General features: G+C 44.2%; 1 protein-coding gene across 1 annotated transcript in view; it reads left to right on the top strand.

Annotated features, from left to right (window-relative positions):
* Window positions 1-25,461, top strand: part of LOC139578900 (catenin alpha-2-like) — a 707,491-nt gene that overhangs the window by 574,943 nt on the left and 107,087 nt on the right. The window contains exon 9 of the mRNA XM_071407028.1: window positions 5,204-5,356. Within this exon, the coding sequence (XP_071263129.1) occupies window positions 5,204-5,356 (153 nt within the window). The remainder of the gene's footprint in view (window positions 1-5,203; window positions 5,357-25,461) is intronic.

The raw sequence follows: 25,461 nt of genomic DNA, 5'->3' as shown, positions 1-25,461 counted from the left end.
TTATTCTTTATTGTTTTTTTTCTTCTTCTAAGTTTCACTTTCTCTAATAAAATATGTGGAACTCTACGTACGCTGCGCCTTGGTCCATCTCTACACACGAACGTGACAGAGGGGGAGAGGGAGAAAGAGACATTCAGTCATTTTGGTAATTAACGTATAATCTATTGTAACTTTGGTAATTTATACTTGAATAACTTTAGAATAAATATTAATATATGGATCTGTGTCCATATTGTCTATGAGTTTCTAGTGGATAGACATAGATATGAAAATAGCTAAATAATGAGAAAAACATGTTATCAGCAATGCCATTATTTTCAATTAACTCTGCAACTTTTCCAACTATTGACTTTTTTCACAACTGCCACAAGTTTGGTGCCAAAACATTAACAACAAAGACACAATGACATAGTAAAATAAATACATGTGGAAACCCTTATATTAAACACCAATGCTGTTCACTAAGTTGATTGTTTATATTTAGGATAATGTTTTACAGCTTTGTCAATCTATTTTTGTATCTTATTTGATTATTTAATGTGTTTTTTTTTTACATGTGATAAGGCCACATGGAGGGCCAGAGATAATTACAGACACCTGTGATAATCTGGAGTACCCAAAAAGGCCACTAGTTGGAATACATTCCCCTCAAAACTCAAAAGTTACCAAAATGCTGGTAGTTTACTGGTAAACCTCGAAAGTTACTAGTAATATGCTCTGCCTTTGCAACCCTACATAGAACAAGAGAGTGCAGATGGACAAGAGAGAGATATGGCTGAAAGATTGAAGTGGGAGTCCTGTGGGGTTTGGGCATCGGGAATGCTGATGGTGCAGAGAGGAGAGAAGGAGAGAAAGAGGAGGAAAATCACTCTACTGTATCATCCCTTCTTCTTTCAGTCTCAGTCTAACACCTCAACATAATTGCTCAATACTATTTAATCTAACATGTACTAATTAACATGAATATTATAACATCAAGTGGTGGTTTCTTGGACACAGATTCCGTCTAATCCTGAACAAATTTTCAATGAATATACTCCATTTTCAGTCCAGAGTTAGGCTTACTCTGTATCTGGGACACTGCCTCTATGTATACAGATATATATGAGTTTATTCCAACATGATATATATATATATATATTGTATGGTTGATATACAGATAAATGATGAAATATATTCGATCAGACTCAAGGCTATAGCACACTGACCAATGGGAAAAGTCCTGAAAATCAAAAACACTTATTAAAGACTATTAACGGGGAGGCTAAAGTTCATTAAAAGTCCTAGATTAGTTTATTGGCACAGGGGGAGATGGATCATTAACTAGGAGAGCACTCCCATCTCTCTCTCCGAATTTCATGCTCAGGTACCCCGCAACCCAAATGAACACGGCACATTGATTGCAATACGGAAGAAGTCTCTTTCCTACTCTTTTCTTCGAACAAATGGCTGCGTTTCAAGCACAGCGTAGAAAAAACGTTTTGCAACGTGAAACCAAATCTGAACTTCTCACGGGACACAAGAACCGCCACAGGCCAACGGCCGCTGACGTTTGATTTGGTCAATTAAAAAAATCTGCCCCCCCCAAAAGCTATGTCCTGCTCCTCCCCTGACTTTTCCTTAATGTTAATTTGTCCCGAATTTTGAAAATCACAAATTCCACACCTATTCCTAACCCTCCGAGACAATGTGCTGTAGGATGCTGGTACGCAGCCAGGCGCTACAGCGTCTCTCTCTCTCCTCACTGATCGAATGACAAATGAATGAATGGGTGATAATTGTGCACCTTACTTCACAGCTGAATTTAAATTAGGCCTAACTGAACGATAAGGAGGGTGAAGCGGTTGATTTAATTTCGAAAGACAATAGTAGAATGATGAGTTTGTGTTATGCCTGTTAATCAGCAGCAAATAATTTGACCACGCGCCTTGGGGGTTGATACCATTCTGTTTTTATGTTTTACTTTGTAAAAATAAGCTGTTTGATTTACTATAACTCTATTACTAATCACATGTATTGTAAGGGAAACGAAAACATGCTACGCGTGGCAGGAGGCATTTAGAAAAATGCTAAACTTATCCTTGACTCTATCCACAGCGAAGCAAACAATGCCAGCCCACTGAATGAATGACAAATGGATGGAATGGACGATAATTGTGCAAGTTACTTCACAATCAAATTTAAATGAGGCCTAACTGAATGATAAGGAGGGTGAAGAGGTTGATTTAATTTAGAACAACAATAGTGTAATGATGAGTTTGTTATGCCTGTTTATCTGCATTGGCAATCATGTTAATAATTTAACCGCGCCTTGCGGGTTAATACCATTCTCTTTTATGTTTTACTTTGAAAAAATAAGCTGTTACATCACTGTTTTATTTACCGTAACTCTCTTACTAATCAAATGAAAACATGCTACATACTAGAGTAGGCCTTTAGAATAATGAGAAACATATACTTGATTCTGTCCAACTTGTGGAGCGGGAAACAAACGATGCCAGTCAGCCTGCACAGCCGGCCCAACGAAACTGCACCTAAACTATACCTAAACGTATTTCACACATAATAAAAGTTCGCCTATAGACAAGATAAAATTGACAAGAATCTAATGAGTGACAATATTAGGCCTATCAGTCAAATTGTACATGAAGAGATGGGTGAAATTTACAGATGCAGGGAACGGACCATCGCTTTATCAAATCCTCCTTCAGAGTCACATGCAGGTAAAACATTGTGATTTCTATCTAGTGTCAGAAAGAGCATATTCTGGAGTTTCGATGACACGTAGCCTTTGTCAAATAACTGTCATAATATCAGAGGTGCAGCTCTATTTCCGTGCTGTCAATGCATTCATCACATGACCGTGCGCGCGGCAGCATTGCTCTGGTTGCTAAGCAGAAAATGTGAATATTCTATTTATTTATGCAATTCATCCTTTACAATTGTTCATGCACTGATGCTTTTGTTTAGGAATACAGCACATCAGCTGGTTCTGGTCCTATTCTGGTTCTATTAATATTAGTATTATCTTTTTTCACTTCTACTTTGTCAAACGAAGCTGTAACTGGACTTTATCGATTACTTGAACTCTACTACTAATCGAATCGACAAATAAAGTTGATCAAATGGATTACACGGTCATGTTTTTATTGTAAGGGAAAACAGGAAACTAGGCTATAGGCCTATGTTTTTTTTCTAGGACTTTGTAGAATTATACAAAACACGTCCTTGACTCGAACTGAACAAATAACTATTGTTTCTATTCTTGTATTGATTTATTTTCCGTCAATATTTCTTCAAGCAATTCATCCTTTGTCGTTTATAAACTATTTACCAAGCATCGGTGCTTATGTTTACAGCACCTTGTGGGTTGATATGCATCTGGTCCATATGCTAAAAGGGTCGCCCCGGCAACGTTCTCTAGCGGGTACTTATAGGCTGAAAGGCCAGGTGGTTGTAGTGTTAAAACATTTCCCACCTGTTGAACACAGGATTTTGGCTAAAGCTGGGTTGCTTATGTAGGCCTGTCATGTCCTACAGCTCTTGGCCGGCTTCTAGTATGTCTCCCAAATGGATCCCTATTCCCTATGCCATGCACTACTTTTGACCGGGGTCCGTATGGCTCTGGCCAATAGTAGTGCAGCAAAATATCAATTTGAGGAGGCAGACTCCTAGTCTCCCCTCAAAGAACCAGAGTGATGGATTAAAACCCCCACAAGCCATAATTCATCATTACTGTCCCTCCGCTGTGGCTTGGCAGTTAAGATTTTAATTGGTCGGTGGATGGAGTGAGTGTGTGTGTTTCAGTGTCTAATGTGTGTGTGCGCGCGCGTTCGGGCGTGCGTGTGGGAATGCGCTTGACTGACTGATGATTATTGCTGGTTAGGAGCCAAATGCCCTTGCCAATCACCGGCACCCCCATATCTCCCTCGCTGCCCCTCTAAATCTGCAGTTCTTTAACACCAGGAACGCGGTGCAATAATGTTTTCTTTATAGCCTAATTATGAACGATGGCATCAGAAACTAAAGTGAAGTCCCCACCGTAGTTGCTCATTCATTCAAATGGCTTCAGTCTGATAGTCGTGAAATTAAACTTCACAAGACTAGTCAATTGACTCCTTTGAACTGCTACTCCAAAAATATTTAACTGGATGGGAGTTTGTGTCTGTCTGTGTGTGTGTGTGTGTGTGTGTGCGTCTGTCCTTCCTTCCGAGTGTGTGTTTGCGTGCTTGCTTGCCTTTGTTAGCCTCCAAGGGTCCATATGCTCAAGTCCTTCTCTTAGTAAGATAAAGCACATGTCTACTGTCATTGTACTGACTCTATACCCACTAGTCTGTTTCACTGTCCGATATGAAGAGACTGTGAATACCATCAGTGTCCATTTAGCAGGGGAAAAGACTGTGTTCCTTGCCAGTTTGGCAAAACGATTCCATAAACAAATATATAAGTCGGAAAGTGCTGCCCTCGTAAAAGGTCTCATGGGGAATATAACACCTCGTGGGCAGCCATTTTACTTTTTTACGACCCCCTGCTGCTGCTGATCCTCTCTTTCTGTTTGCTCATCTCCCCCTCTCTGTCTCTCTGTCTCTCTGTCCCTCTTCCCTCGCTTTCTCTCTCTGTCTCTCTGTCTCTCTGTCTCTCTGTCCCTCTGTCCCTCTTCCCTCGCTTTCTCTCTCTGTCTCTCTGTCCCTCTCCCCTCGCTTTCTCTCTCCTTCTCGCTCTCTGTCTCTCTCTGTCTCTCTGTCCCTCTCCCCTCGCTTTCTCTCTCCTTCTCGCTCTCTGTCTCTCTCTGTCTCTCTGTCCCTCTCCCCTCGCTTTCTCTCTCCTTCTCGCTCTCTGTCTCTCTCTGTCTCTCTGTCCCTCTCCCCTCGCTTTCTCTCTCTTTCTCGCTCTCTGTCTCTCTCTGTCTCTCTGTCTCTCTGTCCCTCTCCCCTCGCTTTCTCTCTCTTTCTCGCTCTCTGTCTCTCTCGCTATCTGTCTCGCTGTCCCTCTCCCCTCGCTCGCTCTCTCTTTCCCACCTCGCTCGCTCTCTCTTTCTCACTCTCTCTCCCCTCCCTCTTCCCCCCCACCTCTCCCCCTCGCTCTCTCTCTCTCTTCGCCCCCGCTCTCAATTCAATGATAAATATGTTATACTTCATTGGCATGGAAAGTTAAAGCACTTAGTAAACACGAAGTTAAGCACACTCTGTCCCTCTCTCTCCAGTTGAGGAAGGCGGTGATGGACCACATCTCAGACTCGTTCCTGGAGACCAACGTGCCGCTGCTGGTGCTCATCGAGGCGGCCAAGAGTGGCAACGAGAAGGAGGTCAAGGAGTACGCGCAGGTGTTCCGCGAGCACGCCAACAAGCTGGTCGAGGTAAGTCACAATTTTCCCCCTCGTCCCCCTGGTCTTTCTCGCCATGCCGCGCACCCAATCTCCCTTCCTTATTGCCCCTTGTACTGCAGAGCCGTGATGTGCTTATCTGAGACACCACGTGGACGTATAGGATGTCAATACTGCATTCCCAGGCAGTACAAGAGAGAGAGCAGGGAAAATGTCAAGGAAGCTTCCACCTAGCTACTGCAGCTCAAAATGCAACGTGTGTTGGTCAGTAATGTTTGTTAGTCAGAGTTCAAAAGGTCACAGTCAGAAGTTAATTCTTATTGGATTACTATGTATACGTTACCAGTAGAAAGCCCCACTGTCATGACATTGAATAAGAGAGCTGTGAAGCAGACATACGAGGTGCAGTCTTCACATACCTTTTTAAAGGGGTTTTCAAGTTTCATTGACAGATTAAAGATAGATATGTGTAGGCTATAGCAGAGAAAGTGGGTGGTCGGAATGAGAGTTTGAACCACTGACTGCAGGAACATACGTGGCCCGTGGGTCAGCGGCACTAGCACTAGACCAGCCCCAGGCACACCTTGATGTAGCCTTGATCTAGTAAGGAACAGACACCGTTGTTTGATGCATGGTCACGCAATGCACATACACGCTCTCACCCACGCGCTACCTTTTTCACATAGACACGTATAATTCACACACTCTCTATTATGTCTAGATCAAACAGCTCATGGTGGTTCCCAAATGGCACCCTATTCCCTATATAGTGCACTATATATTTTTTTTTTAACCCTATGGGGTCCTGGTCAAAAGCTGTGCACTATGTAGGGAATAGGTTGCCATTTGGGACGGAATCCCCTTTCTGACAGGCAGGCAAAGTGCACTCTGTTCTGGTCGAGTCTCAAAATAGCCAGTTACAAAACAACAGCTAGGCCAAGATGCCCAGTCTTGGGGCATCTGATGGGAGGGTGGAGATTGATTCTGAGTCACGGATGCCTGGCAAGGTTGAAGTAATTCCACTGCCTAAAAATAATAAATCACCCTTTACTAAGCATGTTCTTAGTAAACTGATGGAGAGAATTGTGCTTGACCAAATGCAATGGTATTTTTCAGAGAGCAAGTTGATTACTGACTTCCAGCATGCATGTAAGGGGACTCAACTTGTACTGCATTGACTCAGATGACTGATGATTGGTTAAAAGACATGGATAATAAGATGATAGCTGGAGCTGTGTAGTTAGATTTCAGTGCAGCCTTGATGTTATTTATCATAAATTGTTATTGAAGAAATTCACTTGCTGTGGCTTTCCGACACCTGCCATCACATGGTTGGAGAGTTATTTAGCCAATAGAAACCAGAGAGTGTTCTTCAATGGATGTTTCTCTAACATCAGATATGAACACTGCGGTGTCCTTCAGGGCAGTGTCCTTGGGCCGTTACTCTTCTCTATTTTGCCACTGGTCTTACACAAAGCTAGAATGACCATGTGCGCGGATGATTCCACACTCTACATGTCAGCACCCAAAGCCAGTGAATTCTAAATAAGGAGTTACAGTCAGTATCAGAATAAGTGTTAATAATAAACTGGTCTTAAATCCAACTGAAAGCATTGCACTTGGTTCAAAACCTTCTCAAAGACCTTAAACTCTCCTGGAGTTGAGGAAGCTAAACTCCTAGGTATAACATTGGATGGTCAATTGCCATGCTCAAGTCATATTGACAAAGTCGGTGTGAAGATGGGGAGGGTCCTGTGTAGCTCAGTTGGTAGAGCTCCGTGTTTCTGGGTTCGATTCCCACGGGGGACCAGTATGAAAGAAAATCACATGTGAAAATATATGCAAATATATGCAGTCGCTTTGGTTAAGAGTGTCTGCTAAATGACTAAAATGTAAAAAAAAAATATACATATATACAGTGGGGAGAACAAGTATTTGATACACTGCCGATTTTGCAGGTTTTCCTACTTACAAAGCATGTAGAGGTCTGTAATTTTTATCATAGGTACACTTCAACTATGAGAGACGGAATCAAAAAAATCCAGAAAATCACATTGTATGATTTTTAAGTAATTAATTTGCATTTTATTGCATGACATAAGTATTTGATACATCAGAAAAGCAGAACTTAATATTTGGTACAGAAACCTTTGTTTGCAATTACAGAGATCATACGTTTCCTGTAGTTCTTGACTAGGTTTGCACACACTGCAGCAGGGATTTTGGCCCACTCCTCCCTACAGATCTTCTCCAGATCCTTCAGGTTTCGGGGCTGTCGCTGGGCAATACGGACTTTCAGCTCCCTCCAAAGATTTTCTATTGGGTTCAGGTCTGGAGACTGGCTAGGCCACTCCAGGACCTTGAGATGCTTCTTACGGAGCCACTCCTTAGTTGCAATGGCTGTGTGTTTCGTGTCGTTGTCATGCTGGAAGACCCAGCCACGACCCATCTTCAATGCTCTTACTGAGGGAAGGAGGTTGTTGGCCAAGATCTCGCGATACATGGCCCCATCCATCCTCCCCTCAATACGGTGCAGTCGTCCTGTCCCCTTTGCAGAAAAGCATCCCCAAAGAATGATGTTTCCACCTCCATGCTTCACGGTTGGGATGGTGTTCTTGGGGTTGTACTCATACTTCTTCTTCCTCCAAACACGGCGAGTGGAGTTAGACCAAAAAGCTCTATTTTTGTCTCATCAGACCACATGACCTTCTCCCATTCCTCCTCTGGATCATCCAGATGGTCATTGGCAAACTTCAGACAGGCCTGGACATGCACTGGCTTAAGCAGGGGGACCTTGCGTGCGCTGCAGGATTTTAATCCATGACGGCGTAGTGTGTTACTAATGGTTTTCTTTGAGACTGTGGTCCCAGCTCTCTTCAGGTCATTGACCAGGTCCTGCCGTGTAGTTCTGGGCTGATCCCTCACCTTCCTCATGATCATTGATGCCCCACGAGGTGAAATCTTGCATGGAGCCCCAGACCGAGGGTGATTGACCGTCATCTTGAACTTCTTCCATTTTCTAATAATTGCGCCAACAGTTGTTTCCTTCTCACCAAGCTGCTTGCCTATTGTCCTGTAGCCCATCCCAGCCTTGTGCAGGTCTACAATTTTATCCCTGATGTCCTTACACAGCTCTCTGGTCTTGGCCATTGTGGAGAGGTTGGAATCTGTTTGATTGAGTGTGTGGACAGGTGTCTTTTATACAGGTAACGAGTTCAAACAGGTGCAGTTAATACAGGTAATGAGTGGAGAACAGGAGGGCTTCTTAAAGAAAAACTAACAGGTCTGTGAGAGCCGGAATTCTTACTGGTTGGTAGGTGATCAAATGCTTATGTCATGCAATAAAATGCAAATTAATTATTTAAAAATCATACAATGTGATTTTCTGGATTTTTGTTTTAGATTGCGTCTCTCACAGTTGAAGTGTACCTATGATAAAAATTACAGACCTCTACATGCTTTGTAAGTAGGAAAACCTGCAAAATTGGCAGTGTATCAAATACTTGTTCTCCCCACTGTATATATATTTTATAAAAAGATGTTCTGTGTTTTTGACACAAAAATCAACTGTACTGGTTGTTCAGGCTCTGTTGCCATCTTGATTATTGTCCAGGATAATATGGTCAAGTGCAGTCGAAAAAAGACCCAGCAAAGCTGTAGCTGGCTCAAAACAGAGCAGCACGCCTCGCCCTTAACTACACATACAGAACGGACATCAACAACATGCATGCCAGTCTTTCCTGCTTGAGGGTTGACTAGATTTACTGCATCAATTCTTCTTTTTGTGAGAAATATTATTGTGTTTACGTTTCCTAATTGTCTGTATAATCAACCTACGTATAGCTCTGATAGACATACTTACCCACCAGACATGCCACCAACGTCTCTTCACAGTCCCCAAATCCAGAATGAATTCAAGACGACGCACAGAGCGCACATGCTTTCAAGTCAACGCACAACACACACGTGTTTGTAAATGTATGGAAATTGTAAAGTATTTTTGTCTGTAATGTCTTTTTCATTATGTGTCGGACCCCAGCACGACTAGCTGTCGCCATTGGCGTCGGCTAAAGGAGATCCCGTTCACCCCCATGAGGCTGAGTTCGTTCTCTCTCTCGCTCTCTCTCGCTCTCTCTCGCTCTCTCTCGCTCTCTCTCGCTCTCTCTCGCTCTCTCTCGCTCTCTCTCTCTCTCGCTCTCTCTCTCTCTCTCTCTCTCTCGCTCTCTCTCGCTGGGTTCGAGCACTCCACAACCTCTTCTCTTCCTGAAAAATGTTCAGTTCAATTTGGGCTTGCATTGACATAATGTTCCCTCTATGCTTGTTGTAATGTAATAGAGGAATACAGAAATGATTGAAACTGAACGCAAGTGGAGCTCTTTGATAGACGGACAGGCAGCGTTCAAGGTCATCCCATTACGCGGTGGATATTATTATATTTAAGTTTCACGAACAGAAACTTTGTTCCTGCTTCAAGTGTTTTTGTCAACTCAGAGCAGTTAGGGAGAGAAACTGAGGCTGTATCCTAAATGGCACCCTATATCCTAAATGGTACCCTATTCTCTGTGAAGGGAATAGGGGGCCTGTTTGGGACTCAGCCTGAAAGAGAGAGATATCTGCCCTTAGCCTTATTACGATGATAATGTGGTTGTATAACCTCTTTGTTTTCATCTGAGCACGGTCCCCTTCCTTGAAGGCTCGCGCGCACACACACGCACGCACACACACACACACACACACACATTCATTGGCCTTATACTACGTGACATACCAGTGGCTCCTTCCCAGACAGTTGGGGGGGGGGGGGGAGGAGGAGTGAAGGTTATTACATTATTTGCAGTTGCTGTAGTGGAGCCGAAATGAAGGGCTATTAGAAGGGCATTTAGCCTGGAAACACCAGTCAGCCAGGCAGAATGCAGAGTCTGACAGGGCAGCACACACAGATTCAAGCACACACACACACACACACACACACACACGCACACACACACACACACACACACAGGCACACACACACACACACACACACACACACACACACACACACACACACACACACACACACACACACACACACACACACACACACACACACACACACACACACACACACACACACACACACACACACACACACACACACACACACACACACACACACACACAGGGATGTTTAAGATACATGACACATACGTTATGTCTGTGTCGCTTGGTAATGGTTGGGGTTCATGACTCTTTTGAATGAAAGGTCATTTATATTAATCCTGGGCTGTTGCCTGTATTAGCATTTGACCCAATATACACCACACACATTTTTTCCATACAGATGGATGGCTTAACGTGTTAGTTCAATGTAGGTTTATTAAAGTGTATTTAGTCGCATTTCATAGCACTGTGTCTGAGAGTACTGCACATCATGGACAAATTGATGGATAGCAATAGCACACACCATATTAGTTTAATGATGGTATTTATATGCACATTTCCCTTCTGTTTGATGGCACAGTATGTTCTAAGTGTGCATTATACACATATGGATGAATGGGCAATGGCATGTGGTGTTATTAGTTTAAGTGAAGGTACTTAAGCCGGGTGTACACTCGACAACTTTCAAAATCTTAAAACCGCTGAGTTTCTCACGTTCCTGTAGTGTTTTGTGTGTTGCCAACATAGTGGTGTGCACACTGAACGATGTGACACAGACAGTGGGTCACACACTACAAGATTCTTCACTTGGTCGTGAGGATTGTCGATACCACGCTGTCTCGCGAAAGCAATGATGTGATGATGCGATTAGGTTTAACGTAGCTACAACGAGATGTGGCTCAAAGCAGCCTTTATAAACGTTTTCAGTCAGACAATCACGCTTGCCGTACAGAGTTGAACTAGCTAGCCAACATTTCCAATTGAGTAACATTGCTTGTGAACGTCCGAGCTGTAACGATTTGACACGTTGGCTTTTGATAAAGTACAAACGCATACTAGTAGTAGTCACCGCTTCTGCTTGAGAGTCCACACATTCTGGGTGACGCTAAATGACGTCATCATCTCACTGGCTTCTTCCCTGGCGGGCTCTCATTGGCTATTGCTGATCACCGTTCTCAAAACGTGTCGTTGCACATCTCACACTACAAGAGCTTTGCAGATTTTGTGCCGATAAAACCAAACATGCTCCAATACGAGATTGGTAGCCCTCAGATTGCGTCTCTGACCTGCTCATATTAAACGAGCGTCGGGGAAGGCAACCCGCCCCGAGTAGGCGACGACATGTTTTCTTTTGTCGCCGATCTCAAAAACTTGTCTGGGACAGCTAAATCGGGGCCAAAATTGTGTAGTGTACACCGGGCTTTAGATAGCACCGTATGTTTGATAGCACCGTATGGGTATGGTAGGTTATGTTCAAATAAATGACTGTGTGTTGGCATGATATAATCAGATTTCATCTATGTATCTCTAAATCTCTGTGATCTCATCAGAAACTGCTATACATATTTGATATACATACCTGGCAGAAATTGCCCACACATCCATTTTCCCTAAGAAAGTTGTGTGTTAACGAAAGTTATTGTCATTTGCCGTCACTGTCATTTGTCATCGCCTTTGTCATCATCACTACGTGAAGCCAATGCTGCTAGATCCTACTGAAGAAAGGAGTGTTAGCTATTAGCCGGTTGCTCCCTTCCTCTTTAACTCACCGAGGTCAACATTGATCAGTGTTCAGTATCAAAGGGGTTGTTACCATGTTGGACCTGCCCTTCATCAAGCCTGCTTTGTCTGTATTTGATCTTGTCTGTCTCGGGCCCTGAGTTCCCCCTCTCGCCACTCTCCCCAGGCCCTCTGATCACCTTGCACAGTCCCAAGTTCAACCCCCACGCCCTCCTTAATCGCATCACCCTCATTAGCACCTGCCCGACCAGGGAAGAGGAAGCCTCTAATTACCAACAAAATAATTTGATTGGCTGGGACGGGAGACGACCGGAGAGCAAAGGGAAAAAGAAGACATGAATATAATTCAGTAGACCTTGGCGCTGTAGAAAGGAAAATATTTATGATGAGCTTTTGTATGACCTTAATTAGCCCAAATTGGATTGGGGCTTTTGGAGTTAGGAACACACTCGCTCTCTCTGGTTCGCCATCCCCCTCCAATCCCCATCAGCCTCTTTATTTAAACTTCCTGGTCTTAATATTATGGAATGGGACACATTTTTGGCATGCGGGAAATGGGACTCTGTGAGTTGGCCAAGGAATAGGACCTAACTGGCTGTGGCTGGGGTTTGGGATATATGGCGTATGACAAGCTTTCGCTACACTTCTCGTCATTGTGATATTGTACTGCCTGTTGCCCAACTTCAGCCGTAGTAGACACTTATTCATAGGGAGAGAGGAAGAGTGGGGGAGGGAAGGAGAGAGAGAGGGAAAGTTAGATAAAGATTGACAGTGACAGAGAAAGATTGACAGAGATAGGACAGTAGTAAAAGAGAGAAACTAAATAATAGAGGGTTCTGTTGGCCAGCTACACTCCCTGTGTTAGGGTTCTGTTGGCCAGCTACACTCCCTGTGTTAGGGTTCTGTTGGCCAGCTGCCCTCTCTGTGTTAGGGTTCTGTTGGCCAGCTGCCCTCTCTGTGTTAGGGTTCTGTTGGCCAGCTGCCCTCCTTTATGTTAGGGTCGGCTAGGGATGTGGCTACAGAGCTCTCATCAAATCCCAACACTCCTGTAATGAGTCGTACCTCTAACTGACCCGCCGCCCCAGAAAGACTTCCAACGAGGAGAGCCTCGCCTCTCTTCAAAGACCAAAGCCGCCGCTATTCCCTCCCTCCCCTTCTTCTTTCTCTCCCTCCTTCGCTCCTTCCTTTTCTTCCACTATAGTTGATACCCTCTTAATTATCTCTCCCTCATTAACAATAAAGCCTCTCAGTCTCTATTATATTAGCGCTGACCAAAACCCTGACATGCTCTCATTAACTGAAATACGGGATGAACATTATTTAGTCCCGGCTATCAAATTGCCTCCCGTCTTCTGTTCTGGGGGAAACATGTATTTCATTATTATTGTGAGGCGGTGGTATATTAGCTTAGACGCTACCCCCATTGGACATCACAAGGACGTTGCGGTCCATCACTATTCCAATGTTGAAGCGAGGTCCCGTCCCTGACCTTGGCTCGACGTTGGCAGGAGGCCACTCCGGAGAGAGACTCATTACGGTCCCATCCTTAGGGCCTTTTTCCTTTGTGTTTCTGTGCAGGACCTTCTGAAGATGGCTACCTCTGCCCTCTTCTCTCTCAACTCTATACCGGCCAATCAGTGCCTGCCTCTGTACTCCTTTTGTCTGTCTGAAAGAATTCTAGTTTGTTTTGCTATTTTTGTTTCACCGATTTTTCTTTCTTCTCACAATTGGTCGAAGTCAGTAGTATTGCATCCTTTATGGTCTGAATGTTTCAGATAATGTGTATGAGATAGGTTAGGGGTTTTCCCTCACAAATTAGCCACAGCATGTTACTGTAGAACTACCTGTTTAAAACGGGATCGATATGACAACAGCCAGTGAAAGTGCAGGGCGCCAAATTCAAACAACAGAAATCTCATAATTAAAATTCCTCAAACATACAAGTATTTCACACCATTTTAAAGATACACTCCTTGTTAATCCCACCACAGTGTCCGATTTCAAATAGGCTTCACGGTGAAAGCACCACAAACGATTATGTTAGGTCAGAGCCAAGTCACAGAAAAACACAGCCATTTTTCCAGCCAAAGAGAGGAGTCACAAAAATCAGAAATAGAGATAGAATTAACTTCTTTGTGGTAGGGGGCAGTATTTTCACGTCCGGATGAAACGCATGCCCAGAGTAAACGGCCTGCTACAAAGCCAGAAAAGCTAGAATATGCATACTATTAGTAGTAGATTTGGATAGAAAACACTCTGAAGTTTGTAAAACTGTTTGAATGATGTCTGTGAGTATAACAGACCTCATATAGCAGGCAAAAACCTGAGAAAAAATCCAACCAGGAAGTGGGAAATCTGAGGTTGGTCGATTTTCAACTCAGCTCCTATTGAAGATACAGTGGGATATTGGTAATGTTGCACTTCCTACGGCTTCCACTAGATGTCAACAGTCTTTAGAACCTTGTCTGATGCTTCTACTGTGACATGGGGCCGAAGGAGAAGGGAATGAGTAAGGTCTGCCATGAGCTGACCATGCTCTGACCATGCGTGTTCACATGAGAGGGAGCTCTGTTCCAATATCTGCAATAGGGAATGAGTTGAAAAATGACAAACCTCAGATTTCCCACTTCCTGGTTGGATTTTTTCTCAGGTTTTTGCCTGCCATATGAGTTCTGTATTATCTCCGGGAACGTCATTCAAACAGTTTTAGAAACTTCAGAGTGTTTTCTATCCAAATATACTAATAATATGCATATCTTAGCTTCTGGGACTGAGTAGCAGGCAGTTTACTCTGGCACCTCTGGGCACCTTATTCATCCAAGCTACTCAATACTGCCCCCAGCCATAAGAAGTTGAAGCTAACAGCCATGCAGGTTGCCATGCTGCTTACCGGTTTAAAAATGACTTATGTGGTTAAAATCCAGAGACAAACCCCCTTCTCTGGCCTTGTGTCCCCTGAACTGGCCCCCTAGCCCCCCTTCATGGACCACATGCAGTCATGACCCCTCCCCCTCTTCCACCCCATCTTCCCCTTTTTCACCTCCTTCCCCTTTTCTTGTACTTTGACTCCCACTTCAAAGCAGCCACTTTTGCTTCACCAGTTCCACCCCCACCTCTGTCTCTCTGTCGCTCTCGTTCTCTGTCCATCTCTCTCTCTCTTTCTCTCTCTCCCACCCTGTCTTGTTCCCCTGCCTGTCCTCATTAATACGATGCCTCAATGGTCCCCTGGTTTTAGCTGTAGTTTATCTGCAGTACGACGTCCCATGATAATATTACACACCCCTGTAGTGCTTTTGTCCCTCAACTCCCTGCTTTGAATAGCATTTGTTCTCGCCCCTACTCTTAATTTCTTTTTTCTATTTCCTAATATTTGAACGCTAGCTCCCATTAATAATGCATTGTTTACAATAGGACCCGGTTTAAAAAGAGAGTGTGTTTTAATGAATGAGGTTGAAAGGCACCGCCGAGTTCCACATTTGATATTCGATTTTTATCATAGACGATTACTATCGCTGGGATTTTAGAAACCATAAAATAGCAATGTCTTTCAAGCCTTAGTCATTCCTGCACATATAGGGCGACCTTTAAGAAATGTGTCTTAAATGGATTCCATTGCCCTATACAAGTGAAAAGTGAAAAAGCAGCTGTCCATGTTGTTCATTGGTGTTTCTCTTTATAGTATAACCTGGACTAAACCAAAATCAGTCAAAGGCTAATAGACTGTAACCTGTAATCTTAAGGGTACATGGAAGCACACATCTCCCCTGTCCATTTTCTATGTAGTCAGCAGTAATAAGACCTATCAATACCACCAACACTATTTCCCATTTACAATCTCAAAGTAGCAGTTAATTATCTCTGTGAACAGACTTGTGTCATTCTCCGTGCCCTATTCAAATATTGCCCCCCTTAACTCAAGAGGACTTGGAACGCTGTTTTAATTCCTGCTGCATCAGTTCATTAACTCGCCGTCCTTTAGATTTAAAGCAGTGACCTTACTGGGAGGGAGAAAAGACCGGAGACAGCGAAGGGAGGAAGAAAAAAAAAATGTCGATGATTATACAGAATCGATAAGGGAGTTGAATGTAACCAATATCGGATCGGCCTTCGGAGCGTCGCGCCGCGAGACTGACTGCGGCAGTAAATATTATTCCGGGGCGCGGAGTGCATTAAGCTGCCGTTTCGGGAGACAGCGGTGGGGGGGGCCGGGCGGATGGATGGCTGTTGGAACAAGTCTATTTGTGATGACCCAGACCTTTGGGCAAATGGTTAATCCCTGCTCTGCTCAGGAGTTATGGGCCTCAGAGGAAATCTGGGCGCAGGAGATGGGAAGCAGCAGACAGCTTTTGGAAGGATTGAGAAAGAGATACATCAACTCCCCCCCCCCCCTCCTCCTACACCCCCAACCCCCTCAGCCCTCTTTTCATCTCCCGCTAAAGATACTATTTTAAGATGGGCTAGGTCTACTCCGAGGTTTAAAGAATCCGTCATCAGAAAAGGAACTCTATCAGATTGGCGTCTCGCCACCTGTAATCCACCGGTCACACCTGTTTTCCAGGTGACCTGCGGTCGCCTGACACCTACATCTGATAGATACATGTCAGAACACAAAATAGATCCATCCTCCACACGGTGTCAGAAATCTCCTGTGCTCAGCAATCGTTAACTGTGCTGTAGGGTAATCAGATCCATAAAGCCACAGGCTACAGCTAATACATCGCAGCAACTGGGATTGGGACTGGAGCAGCCATAGTCTTGGTGTCTATCAGCAACACTGACTGACTGACGAAAAAAAAAAAAGAAATCCCAATGTTTCCTGTAATCTCGGTTGAAAAATTCCCGGCATTAGAAGGGAATAAGCAGGAAATCCAGAGTCCTGAGAATTTGGGAAAGTTAGCAGAGAGCGATCCCAGTCACCAATATGTCAGTTTGAAAACCACCACTTCTTCAGTTATGGTATTGGAACATATTTAAAGAGGTTCCTTTGGTAGATCTGATGTGTCATCTCTGATTGGTTCTAACGCTCGAGGCTAAACAAATGGACGTGAATGCCTGAGGAATGTCGACCTAGTATCACTACTGCCGTGAGGCATATCCAGCTAGCAGATATCAGCGAATGAAATAATTGTGAGACATGTTCTTGTTGCTCTGTCGCTGATGTGAGCTGTGCGTTCCTATTGTCCCCGTGCGTGGGAGAAGCTGTTTTAAGTGGCAGGGAATACATTCATTATGAAAGGTCAAAAGCATAATGGAAACCTTAATGTAGGAACAAACACACCTAACATTGATTAATCTATACGGGAGAAGTCAGTCATTATTACTTGACTAGTAATAATAGTCCTCTCTTAGAAAAGTATGAAGGTAACCTAAATGCAGGAACAAACACAGCTAATTGATGTATATTTTAGGAAATGTTGGTCCTTAATACTTGAAGCGTTCTTAATTAATTTGATTAATATATAATGTAATAATATGAAGACAAGGGTTCAATTGTGTATCTAATAGAGAAAGTGTATAGAGAGTACTTAGACCTATTTATAGTCTACTAGTATCCTTTCCCTAGATATCTAAAACAATTAAGTGAACCCAAACTACCCAGGCCTGAACCAGGATTGCATTGCCACAGGGTTTTGAGATGTAAGGACCGATTAGCCCCAAATTGAAAGGCCGGCGTGCGGAATTAGCCTTTTCATCTCCAATCTAGAATACAGTAACTGCTACTTAGTGGCCCATTATGTCCTGCCCATGTCCCTGTGGACCAGCGGGGACAAGAGAGAGGGCAGAGGGAGGGAGGGATAGAGAAAGAGAGAGGGTGGGCAGAGGGAGGGAGGTAGAGAGAGGTCGGGAGGGAGAGAGGTTTGGGATGGAGAAAGGGGGGGGGGGGTCAGAGGTCGGGAGGGAGAGAGGATTTGATGGGAACAGTATTGGAATGGAGACAGAGAGGGAGGGAGAAATCAGCCTACGACTTGAGATCTGGCCAGATGTCGGCTCTGGGAAACTCGGACTGCCACATGCCCTTTTCCTGGAGAGTCCCGACTGCATGAGCCACAGTACATTAGCCCAGTCCTCCTCCAGAAATATCCCAGTTAGCAATATCACCTCCAGTTGACACCCTCTCCTCTAAAGGCCATTTTAGTGTGAAGAGAGAGAGGGAGGGAGGGGGGGGCTTTGAGTCACGCAATCCCGAGGGTAAATTATAGGTGGAATGGCGCGCGCAAGGTCAGTGAAGAAGATGCCCATGCAGGAAAATTGTCTCTCTAACAGTAGATAACGAAGCTTGGAGACAAAACCGCCAGATGCAAACGCATTGAGAGGAAGGTGTAAGAATAGTCTTCCACCGTTCCACTACCCACTTCAACCAATGGCGGAGACGCGTCTGCGACGAACGCACGCCGGGGGAATTCCTGTCATGTTTTCTCCGATATTACACTAAGTGGATTATATGAGATGAAGTACAACAAAGGAAGAAGAGGGTCTGATTAATGTATAGTTGTTTGTGCTTCAAGATCTGGTTGGTGTGGATCTTGCAGTGTGCAGTATTTTTAAATAACCTTTATTTAACTAGGCAAGTCAGTAAAGAAGAAATTCTTATTTACAATGATGGCCTACCCCAGCCAAACCCGGACGACGCTGGGCCAATTGTGCGCCGCCCTATGGGACTCCCAATCATGGCCGGATGTGATACAGCCTGGATTAGAACCAGGGACTGTAGTGACTGACGCCTCTTGCCCTGAGATGCAGCGCCTTGGACCGCTGCGCCACTCGGGAGCCCAAACATATCTAGACATGTAGTGCAAATGTCTAGACATGTTACATTTTCTCGTAATGGCTGTCATGGTTTTCAAACGCCATTTGTTTAATCTCATCAGTGATGGATCAAGGTGTGTTTGTGAGGAAACATCCTTCTCAGGCTGTGTCCCAAATGGCATCATGTTGACTTTATAGTGCACTACTTTTGCCCATTGCCCATAGTGCACAATATAGGGAATAGAGTGCCATTTGGGACTCATGTGTGAAGAGGCTGGTTGAGAGCTCATACTCAAAGTATATAACACACTACCATTAGTCAACTCAAGGCAATTGTGCTGAAAAATAATATCGAGAGGGGGAAGGAAATCTTTTCAATTTTAATCGTCGCTTCATATTACTCAAGGACATCAGAAACTCAACTTGGGTCCTTATGCTTCATCCCCCAAAAAACGAGACAGGACGTAAACAAAATATTGCGACCAGACACCAACAGAAATTGGTTTGTGTAGCGAAGCAGACACATAGCGACAGCGCCACATACAATGTCTGATGGCGACATGCATAGAATTATTAGAAGGGACATTCTCATTCAACTCAATGCACCGTGAATGGGTGGACCAGCGTTAATTCTATTTCTATGCTTACATGTTTCCCAGGCCTGTCTGTCTATCTCACCTTGTTCTTATTCCCAGTAATTGACGATGGCGGGATGCACACACGTTCCACCGTGTTGCTGACGTGCCCCAGTTAATGTTCGCACGTTAGTGACAGGAAGCAGCAGTCATACCTGGGTTCAAAAAAAACATTTGAAATCTCCCGAAGCCTTTGGAGTGTTTGCTCAAGCCTGCTGTAAGTGCCCGATGGGCGGGGTTCGGTGTTTGCCATTGCGCCCGGTGAGCTCGATCGAGCATCGATAACATATCTGAAAGAGTTTGAATACTATTTGAACCTGGATTTGTCGAGGCCCGGGTCTGAAAGGGCAAAGTAAACATGAGACACGCCACTAATGTCTCTGGAGGCCCTCAGTTGCCTGTTCTCCACCCTCGCCTTCTGCTCCAGCTTGCCATGAAACTTAAATGAAAGTCTATCCCCATTCCATCATGGCCCAGCGAAGGATGGAAGAGGGGCCCTCTGTCTCCCCTAACTGTCTTGCAGACACTGGAGCGCGCACACACACACAGGCGCACACAAACACTCATACAGGACCATATATACACCTACACTAGACTGCACACCTGCCTACGACGACAGGCATCTCCATTGACATCTACCTCGCATCAGATCAATCCCTCAAATCACTCTCTGACAGACTCAATGTTACAAACGCACGCACGCACGCACGCACGCACGCACGCACGCACGCACGCACGCACGCACGCACGCACACACACACACACACACACACACACACACACACACACACACACACACACACACACACACACACACACACACACACACACACACCCACACAGCATCTGAATTCCACACCTCAGTCATCTGGGTTTAATCTGACACTACAAAGATACTCACTGTGAGGAGATAGATGCTGTGTGCTGGATAATAGGAAACGTACTAAGGGGGAAATAATACCAGCAGTGGTTGTGGTTCTTACGAAGACCTTGAGAACTATAGGTGTAATATGTGCTATCATTTTCAATTTCCTCTTCATCCCTTTGTCTATTGAAATGAATTGACCAACAACAGACCTGGGCGTGAGGGAGGGATGGATAAATGAGGAAAGCACTTAGACCCCAGAGAGCTTGTATGAAAGAGAAAATGACTTATTTTGTCACCGATGATAGATACATTTCCTCTGACATTTTAGGCCGAGAATCACAAAAAAAACAATAGGACAGGCCACCATAGAAACAGAAAAGAAATGGACAGACAAAAAAAATATATATATGTATATATCTTCTGATAGTTATCGCCGATATTTTAGGTGACAAAAAGTGATTCTTAGAATAGAAAAAAAATATAATAAATCAACAGACTGAAAAAGGAAGACCAAAAATAAAAAAAATAAAAAATGAAATTATGATATTTAATTTAGCAGATTTGAAGTGTACATGTTTTATTGTCTTTGAGTGATTCACCTTGTTTTGAATAACACTGAATCACTGGGTCTAAATCAAACGTCAAAAAGAGAAGCTTCCCAGGAAATCCAATCTGATTTCCTTTGGTAATGGGATCATTCCTTTCGCCCAAGAACTGCCCAAACCCCACATTATTAGTTTTATGGATTCTAGTGAGCCAGGTCTGTAGCCCAGTGTACCAGCCGATTCCCTGGAAGCTTGGATTGATTGGGAATATCGATCTCCCCCTTTTCCGACTGCATCTCTAACATACCGAATGAGTCTTAAATGGCACCCTATTCCCTATTTAGTGCACTACTTTTGACCAGGGCCCTATGGGCTCTTGTCAAAAGTATTGCACTAAAGAGAGAATAGGGGGCCATTTGGGACACGGCCACCGAACCAGGGCGTAGAGCTTTCCTTCACTCTCATCTATACGACAACCATTTTACGAGAGCAAATTAAACCACGTCCCGACCGCCATTTTACCTCGACCGACAAGGTTAATGGTTCGTAAAAAAATCTGTTCCTCTACCAGAAGCGGTTCTCTACAGTTCTCTCAAGGTCACGTGTGTGTGATCCACTTAACTGCAGTCTGCAGTCCCCACGGCTGACTTAGACCCCTGGGTTTGTCTTTAGTACACGTGCTCTTTGTGTGTGTGTGTGTGTGTGTGTGTGTGTGTGTGTGTGTGTGTGTGTGTGTGTGTGTGTGTGTGTGTGTGTGTGTGTGTGTGTGTGTGTGTGTGTGTGTGTGTGTGTGTGTGTGTGTGTGTGTGTGTGTGTGTGTGTGTGTGTGTGTGTGTGTGTGTGTGAATTTCTGTGTGTGTGTGTGTGTCTGTAGAAATTCACGGTGTGAGTGTGCTTGTTCCCGTCAGTAAGTCTATGTGTCTATACTCTCAGCTAAACGTCTAAGATGGCCACCAGTAAAGACATTCAAGACCCAGCTGACAGGCCAGTTTGTTTCTGACAGCCAGGGGTTAAGAGAGAGAGAGAGAGAGAGAGAGAGAGAGAGAGAGAGACCCTTCCTAATGAAGAGCTTTTAAGGGAGAGAGACTAGATGGGAGATTGGAGATGGGAGATAACAGACATAGGAATTTTCAGTTTCCTTCACCTCTGGCCTGGACTGTCTTGTGGTGTGCGCACGCACACACACACACGCACGCATGCACACACACACACACACACTCTTGTGATGGGATATGAGAAGCAGAGGTGTGTGTTGGATTCACAGGTGCTGGTACAGCCACTAATGAAGGCCCGGTCCCCGTGGACACATGAAGAGAATAGGCTCCAGATGGAGGGATGATGGGAAATTGGATAGAGGCAGGGGCACAGGTGAGGAGAAAGAGCGGTATTGTGATCTCTCCTTCCGGCTGAAGGTGGGAGTACTGTTTCAGTACACTTCTGAGCTCTTTCTCCTTCAGATCGGACAACTTCTTCCTCTCTGTCTCTCTCAAATCAAATTAAATGTTATTTGTCACATGCTTCGTGAACAGCAGGTGTAGACCAACAGTGAAATGCTTACTCTCGCTCACACACGCACTCGCGCATTGCACACACGCTGTCCCAATCTCTCTTCTTCCCGTTCTTTCTTTCTTTCTTTTTCTCTCTCTCGCTTGCGTTCCCTTGCTCTCTCAAATATAGATTTCATTTGGGAGTTTCGAACAGTAGCCTACAGTAGAGAACAGTCACTGTTTGCATTGACAAATATTTCTGGCATTCAGGGAACATCTCAAAGTTCTTCAATCATTTTGAAGACTCCTTACTGTGTTGAACATATTTCAAAGGGCAGAATGGCTACCTTGATATATGTTTAAAGGTACTGCATTCATGTTTCTTTGTGAAATGCCCAAGACAACTCAAATGCACTTTTGTCTTTGACCCCAAATGTGCATTACGTATGGGAGGTTTGTACTGTAAGTTCTTCTGCACTCAAACTTGTGTATGTTTCTATACCATGTATGGAAAGGGTTGACATAATACAGCATATACAGTCCGTTAGAATGTTCAATTTTCTTGTCCGTGTCAGTCAACGCAGGATTCCCTTTCTAAGGGTTGAGTTCAAAATCATCTACAATTAAGGAATAATGAGCTGTGTGATGGTCTGAATACCACAAGATTTTCCTAATTTACTCGCTGTGTGTTACTCTATGCCAGATGAGCAGCGGGTCAAAGGGCTTTGATTTTAAACATGGACTTGCAGATGGCCTACCCGGCCCAGAACGTCTGCTCTGAATAGCAATTAGTTCTGTATCAAACTCGATAGCGAAGGATGACTGTGATGATCTTTACCGATTCTCAACGATTTTTTAATGATTCTGTCTGATTTTCTATGATTTTTAAACAGGCACTTTCAGTCATATTCATAAGTAATGCCTACCCACCCAACTCACTAACTAATGCATTTTACATTTTTCAAGCCTCTCCTTTACTTTTCCCCCTCAGCCTTTATTGCAAGATTATCTCTTGTTTTCAACTGAAAAACTATCCTCCACTCTGACTGCAGTGATGTCACCGTGAAGATACGATGCCGTGCCAAACCCCCGAAGTGGCGTAAAAAAAAAAAATGTAGAAGTCAACAAACGAAGTCCTCAAGGAGTCGCTCCCTCCGCCCGTCCCCTTAGGGGAAGCCCTAGTTTTTTGTGAGCTGTACTGCCTGCCTCGCCTTTTATCATCAAAGGAGCCCAGGCGCTGCTCATGTAATATTAACATTTGTCAAATCAGCGAGTGGCGGCAGTACCCTGTTTACATAACATTAGATACGGGCTTGCCAAGCCACACAGAGAGAGACATAGAAAGGGCGGCCATTTTGGTGTTCACAGATTACGTGGAGATAGGGAGATGACTGGATGACTGTACACTCATTCACACCTTCTGAAGGGGGCTAATTTGGGCTTGTTCCATGGCTCTCCTGGGGAGGAATCGCGTGGAGCTTTTTTGAAAAATTGGGTAGAAGAAATAGAAATGGAAATGACGTTGTTTTCTTCATTGTTCTTTCTTTTGCTTTCTGAGACAGTTTGTCAGTACTGTCTATCTTACTGTCTATTTTGCTATGAAATGGCTAAGGAGGGAAGAACGTAATTGAATTAGATCATGTTTCCCATGTCACTGAGATCTTTTTGTCCCACTACCCCACAATTACACAGCTCTTTCAGTCTCCCTCTTTTTATTAAACCTGAAGAGGTAAGAAGTGAGATGAGAAGTTAGGTGATCTAATTAAGTTTCCCCCGGTTTCGAGAGGAACAAGAGTGGGCGGGGGGTGGGGGCTACGATGGGGGTACACGACGACACTCGCCGGGAAGCTGTTTGACTTCTGTGACACAGTCTAAATCAAATCATCAGAAAGCTTTGCAAGGTGAAGTGGGCTATCGTTGGCATGCAACTCAAATCCTCCGGAAATGAGGTCCATTAATCATACGGTGCCTCATTTAGCCTCTCGTTTTATATAAGGGCCCTGATTTGCACTCGTAGGGGGCGTCTTCGTGGAGGGTTAGGTGGGAGGAAAGGAGGAGAGAGAGAGAGAGGGAGGGAGGGAGAGAGAGAAAGTGCTTTGTGGAGCAGAAGAGAAGCCATCAATTCTCATTACGGAAAATAGATAATCATTCCTAATTAGAGGCCTTAGCTCATCTTTTTTTTTACCGGGGTACAAATACGGAATAAAACAAGCTAGTAACATATGGGTACCTGATTAATTAGGTGAATGGATAGATACTAAAGGAGTCTGCGATTTGGCCCGACATAGCTTATTAAATGCGAGCGTAATTTATTGGAGGTTGAGTCCTTCGAGAAAATATTTGCCCCGTTTCCAGCCGAAGGGTACGTGTTATCCAATGCCGCCCGAATAAGCCTTGCCCATCTCGGCAGATATTTGTCCTCTTTCTCCTTTTTTCTCTCTCTCTTCGTCTCTAGTCAAAACCATGCACTGGAGCTATTGTTTTATACCCAATTGTTGTGACAAGGATTGCCCGATAAGTGGGTGCGATTAATCACAGATACGTGCTGTAAATACGGATAGGAGCGTTCGGTCGTAATGAAACCAGCATATCCTCTCTTACACTGGTCATAAACGTGCACATCACATGAGGCTTGCGAGGGGAGGATGTCTCATAATAATGCCTGTGATGGAGTGAATGAAAAGGTATCTGACACATGTTCGATAACCATTGCATTGATTTTGTTCCAGCCCTTACTATGAGTGCGTCCTCCCAAATTAAGGTGCACCCGGCCGCCGTTGTGGAATACTGTGTGCCGATTGCATCATCTACGATGGCCCACGACCCGTGTGCTCATTGCATCATCGACGGTGTTCCCCCGCTGATCTTTGAAAGCTCTAGGTCATAATGAGCTCAGGTCACGAAGTGCGAGGTGACTTCATGCAGAAATGACTTTATATTATTTAAGATCACACACTGTGACTAATACTGATTGTTGCTGCTCTCGTATTTTACGACTTCAGGGTTAAAGGCAGCATGTGTCTATTCCGTTCATCAGTGAGTTACTGCTCTGATTTATTTCTCTTATTTACCTTATATGTATGTTTTTTTGTTTGGAATATTTATGCTGATTGTTGCGGCTCTTGAATGAATAACTTCAGGGTTAATGGAAGCGTGTGTCGATTCACTTAAGCTACTGCTCTTAGGTATGTAC

The sequence above is a fragment of the Salvelinus alpinus genome, chromosome 6 (genome assembly GCF_045679555.1).
Source record: "Salvelinus alpinus chromosome 6, SLU_Salpinus.1, whole genome shotgun sequence".
NCBI lineage: Eukaryota > Metazoa > Chordata > Actinopteri > Salmoniformes > Salmonidae > Salvelinus > Salvelinus alpinus.
Note: the sequence above shows the minus strand (reverse complement) of the source record. Positions and strands in the feature narration are given on the sequence as shown.